The sequence below is a fragment of the Otolemur garnettii genome, unplaced genomic scaffold (genome assembly GCF_000181295.1).
Source record: "Otolemur garnettii isolate 467f Iridium unplaced genomic scaffold, OtoGar3 scaffold00148, whole genome shotgun sequence".
Taxonomy (NCBI): domain Eukaryota; kingdom Metazoa; phylum Chordata; class Mammalia; order Primates; family Galagidae; genus Otolemur; species Otolemur garnettii.
In genome coordinates this window covers 3,816,552-3,821,835 of record NW_003852543.1, presented here as the reverse complement: position 1 = coordinate 3,821,835, position 5,284 = coordinate 3,816,552, and the positions used below count along the sequence as shown (strand labels likewise).

General features: G+C 43.3%; 1 protein-coding gene across 4 annotated transcripts in view; it reads left to right on the top strand.

Moving 5' to 3' along the window:
* KANSL3 (KAT8 regulatory NSL complex subunit 3) overlaps positions 1-5,284 on the top strand; it is a 55,651-nt gene that overhangs the window by 17,215 nt on the left and 33,152 nt on the right. For all 4 annotated transcript variants that reach the window (XR_002775636.1, XM_012811064.2, XM_023518818.1 and 1 more), the window contains exons 4-5: positions 3,603-3,693; positions 3,822-4,007. Coding sequence is in view for 3 of the 4 variants with exons in the window: in XM_012811064.2 (XP_012666518.1) it covers positions 3,603-3,693; positions 3,822-4,007 (277 nt within the window). In the remaining variant the exon portion in view is untranslated. The remainder of the gene's footprint in view (positions 1-3,602; positions 3,694-3,821; positions 4,008-5,284) is intronic.

The following is a 5,284-nucleotide window of genomic DNA, read 5'->3' as shown; positions in this document are numbered from 1 at the left end:
CCACAGCGCCTGACTATTTTTTTTTTTTTTTTGAGACAGAGCCTCAAGTTGTCCCCTAGGTAGAATGTGCTCTGGTATCACAGCTCACAGCAACCTCCAACTCCTGGGCTCAAGCAAGTCTCTTGCCTCTGCCTCCCAAGTACCTGGGACCACAGGTGCCCACCACAAGGCCTGGCTATTTTTAGGTTGCAGCCGTCATTGTTGTTTGGTAGGCTCAGGCTGGATTCAAACCCGCCACCTTAGGTATATGTGGCTGGCGCCTTAGCCACTTGAGCCACAGGCGCCGACCCCTGGCTATTTTTTTTATTGTTGCAGTTGTCATTGTTTAGCTGGCTTGGGCCAGGTTCGAACCACTCTTGGTGCATGTGACTGGCACTGTGCCACGGGCATCAAGCCCGGTTTTAGTCTTTTACATGTGGTTATCCAGTTCTCCCAGCACCATTATATTGAATAGGGATTCTTTTCTCCATTGTATGCTTTTTGGTTTATCAAAGTCAGATGACAAGTAGAGACTGGTTTCATCTCTTGGTTTTCTGTTCTGTTCCATATGTCTATGTCTTTTGTTTTTGTGCCAATACCATGCTGCTTTGATTACTGTGGATTTGTAATATAGCCTGAAGTCTAGTAGAGTGATGCCTCCAGCTTTGTTTTTATTAGTAAGAATAGCCTTGGCTATGTGGGTTTTTTCTGGTTCCATACAAAACAAAGAACTATTTTTTCCAGTTCTTTAAAATAAGATGTTGGTATTTTAATGAAGATTGCATTGAATCTATAGATTGCCTTGGGTATAGACATTTTAACAATGTTGATTCTTCCCAGCCACAAGCGTGGTATGTTCTTCCATTTGTAATGTCTTTGGCTATTTTTCTTTTTCTTTTTTTGAGACAGAGCCTCAAGCTGTCACCCTGGGTAGAGTGCCATGGCATCACAGCTCACAGCAACCTCCGACTCTTGGGCTTAAGCTGTTCTCTTGCCTCAGCCTCCCAAGTAGCTGGAACTGCAGGTGCCTGCCACAATGTCTGGCTGTTTTTTGGTTGTGGTTGTCATTGTTGTTTGGCAGGCCAGGGCTGGATTCAAACCTGCCAGCTCTAGTGTATGTGGCTGGTGCCTTAGCCGCTTGAGCTATAGGTACTAAGCTGTGCTCACTCTTTCTCTCTTTCTTTCTTTTCTTTCTTGTCTCACTGTGTTGCCCTTGGTAGAGTGCCATGATGTCATAGCTCACAGCAACCTCCAGCTCTTGGGCTTAGGTGATTGTCTTGCCTCAGCCTTCCGAGTAGCTTGGACTACAGGTGCCCTCCACAACACCTGGCTTGGCCAGGGCCAGGTTTGAACCTGCCACCTTTGGTATATGGGGCCGGCGCCCTACCACTGAGCCACAGGTGCTGCCCGCCCCCAGCTATTTTTGTTGTTGCTGTTGCAGTTTGGCTGGTGCTGTGTTTGAACCTGCCACCTCCGTATATGGGGCTGGTGCCCTATTCACTGAGCCACAGGCGCTGCCCAAGCCTCTTTCTCTTCTAATGACATGACAATTATTTTCCCATTGTGTTTTGACTTTATGATACTTTTTTTCTTTACTGAAGTTTGAAGGTATTTTTTGGTTTGTTTTTTTTTTTAAACAGATAAGAGTTGCCCTCAATAGAGTGCTATGACGTTATAGTTCACAGCAACCTCAAAGTCTTGGGCTAAGCAATCCTCTTGCCTCAGCCGCCCAAGTAGCTAGGCTATAGGTCCCTTGCAATGCCCAGCTATTTTTAGAGATGGGGACTTGCTCTTGCTCAGGCTGTTCTCAAATTCCTGAGCTCAGCCAGTTGACCTGCCTTGGCCTCCCAGAGTGCTAGGACTACAGGCATAAGCCACTGTCCCTGGCCCTGAAGTTTGAAGTTTTTATGCAATAACACTTCTCTCTTTTCCTTTTATATTTTCTACATTTTAGATCATCCTTAGCGAATCCATACTCATCCCAAGATTTCACTATTTTTGGACATTTTTTTAGAAATTACTGTTTTTTCCTAGAACTTCAGTAGTTTTATTTTTTATTATTTAACTTTTTATTCAACCTGAAATTTATTTTGATGTAAAGAGTGATATGTAAGGATCAGATTTTCCAGTGCCAAGTGGTTGTCTCAGCTCTACTTAGTGACCTTATCCTGACTGACTTGGCTACCTTGATCTCATTACAGAGTCTTTGAGTTTTGCCCACTTAAATCTTAAAAGGTAATTTAATCACCTTTTTTTATGGCAGGGAGAGTAGGTAAACAAATATTTATTGAGCATCTTCTGTTGCCTTTCTCTTAGTATCCTTTGGAAGGCTACTTAGCCAGATTAGATTACCAGAGTAATTAAGATTGCTGGGAGTAGGGTGAAGGGGGACATTAGTAAACTCCTCAGTTCACTGTGCTGGGTGTCCTGAGGTGGGGATGAGAACAGTAGGATAGATTTCTTTTTTTTTTTTTTTTTGAGACGGAGCCTCAAGCTATCCCCCTGGGTAGAGTGCCATGGCATCACGCTCACAGCAACCTCCAACTCCTGGGCTCAAGCGAGTCTCCTGCCTCCGCCTCCCAAGTAGCTGGGACCACAGGCGCCCGCCACAACGCCTGGCCATTTTTTGGATGCAGCCATTATTGTTGTTTGGCGGGCCCAGGCTGGGGATTCGAACCCGTCACCTTAGGTGTATGTGGCTGGCGCCTTAGCTGCTTGAGCCACAGGCGCCGAGCCAGTAGGATAGATTTCTAATAGCAAAGAGTGTACAGCTGAGTTGGAGAAGGACATACAAAACCATCTGTCAGCAAGATAGGTGTGTGAATGCCAGTGGTACATGCTGGGATAAGAAAATGTTAGTGTATAGGGAAGGCAGTGGAAAAATAAATTTACTAATTATATGACATGCAGAAAAGATACAAAAATATATATGGAAAAGGGAGAGGTTAGTATGGAGTGGAATATGTGGTATTGAGGAGTGGGAGAGAAGCCACTTTATGGCTATATATCTGCTATAAGGAAATACAGTCTTAAGGCTAATTAATAAACCTCTTTTTTTTTTTTTTTTGAGAGACAGGGTCTGTCTCCCAGGCTAGCGTGTAGTGGCATCATCATAGGTCATTGCAACCTCAAACTCCTAGCTCAAGGGACACTCCTGCCTCAGCCTCTGGAAGTGCTAGTGCTAGGATTACAGCCACCACACCTGGCCTAGATCTCTTACCATAGTCTGAGATTTTGGTACATTAAAATACTTGCTGATCCAGCTTGCTTTTTTGTGGGAAATATACAGCTTGTGAAATTTAAATACATCTGTGCAATGGTGTCATGCTTTTCTTTACTAATGAGATTTTAATTAGCTTTGCTAGCGTAAAAGATTTCATTCACAGGTGGTCTAGGCTTGTAGTGTGTATGTTACACACTGTGTGCTGAGGCGATTCTTTGGCAGGATTAACTCCAAAATCTAGGTCTTGTGTTTAAGCTTAGTGGTCTTAGATTAAGCTACTTTCACTTATGCTCTCTCATAGTGGGAATTAAAAAACGTGGCATAATCTTGTTAATATAGTGTACATACATAGGGAGTATCCCAAGGGTTTGACTATAATTCCTCAGAGTTTTCCTTATAGGACTGGCTGGACAATGGCCCAGAACAAGCTATTCAACAAGATCCTCAAAGCCCTGCAGTCTGACCGCCTTGCCCGCTTGGCCAATGAAGGGGTAAGACACCAGAAATCTGCCCATGGTGGGCTCTTCCTAGTTCAGGCCTCACTGGCTGACTGACTTGTCCCCCCTATTTGCTAACCAGGTGGTCCTCATGTTTTATCACTTCCACTTACATCCTTCAGGCTTGTAATGAGCCAGTGCTGCGTCGTGTTGCCGTGGACAAGTGTGCGAGGAGAGTGCGGCAGGCTCTGGCAAGTGTGAGCTGGGACACCAAGCTGATCCAGTGGCTGCACACCACCCTTGTGGAGACCTTGAGTCTGCCCATGCTGGCAGCATACCTGGATGCTTTGCAGACGCTGAAAGGGAAGGTAAGGCTGTGATTGGTGTCTGCCCTGTCTTAGGAATAGCCAGCTTCTGTTGTGGATTCAGGATGTGGGGTTGGATGTGTCATTAACTGGTCAGCGTAGAGGGCATGACCAAAGTTAATGGGTGTGCTGTTATGTTAATAGGAGATGAGGTAACATTTCATACTAGTATCTGGTGTAAATGATTTTAGCCCTGCTTTCTCCAGATGAGGTATGAGACCCAAAAAACTGTACACATTTAATTTCTGTAGTCTTGCAGCTTGTGGGTTGATTCATCACTGAATTGAATTATTATGGGGGAGATGAAGGGTTTACTAGGGAAGGAGTTTGTCGAGAAGGATGTAAGATGCAGACTGTAGAGCTCAGAGTGTTAGGGGTTTGCCGTTCCTCAGTCACTCATGTAATGAACCTTCAGTAGCATCACTGACTTTGATAATTCTTACAAACATATCATGACATTTCCCTGCTTTCCTACTTAGACAGTATTGCGCAAAATTAAAATAATTTTCAAGGTGATTGCAGTTTGCCATTCCTTTAGTGATTGCATCAGGCTATGCTCAGTGTGGTAGAGTGTGGGTTCTGGAGTCATATTGCCTGAATGATCTCAGCTCTGTCACTGATTGGTTATGTCAACTTGGACATTTCCTTTCTCCATTTCCTTATCTCTAAAATGTGACTGATAATACCTATGTATAATTTTTGTGAAAGTTAAATTAGTTATTTACACAGAATGCTTGGGACAAATTTGGGCACAGTATGCACACAGTAACCATTAATGATGATACAAATACTTGGGGTGTTTTGCCCCAATGCAAAATGGCCTCAGACTAGTTGGATTGATTCCATTGTTGAATTTTTTTTTTTTTTAAATAGCTTTGCTTTTCTCCTTTATAGGAAGCAGGCATATCTTGCTGCTATAAGTTGCCTAGCCAGCAGCTTTCCCAAGCTGTCATCCCAGAACTTTCAGACTTATTTCTAACCTGTTTTTAAGTTAAAGAATACTGAGTTTATTAGAAGACTGACATAGTGCTGAAATAAAATAAAACTCAGGACTAGTTACATTAATGATTTGCATAGAGGAAATTTGACATTTATTTCATGTAATGTTTATTTTATGCCTACCATGTACTAAACACTGGGATGAGAACAGAACTGATCCTTGCAGTGGAAATAATTTCCTAATGAAGAAAAACACATGGAGAAATAGTCTCAGATTTCCTTGTATACTGTTCCTTTGCAGTAGAAACTCTGGACCTGGGAGGTGAATGGTGGGGATGTGG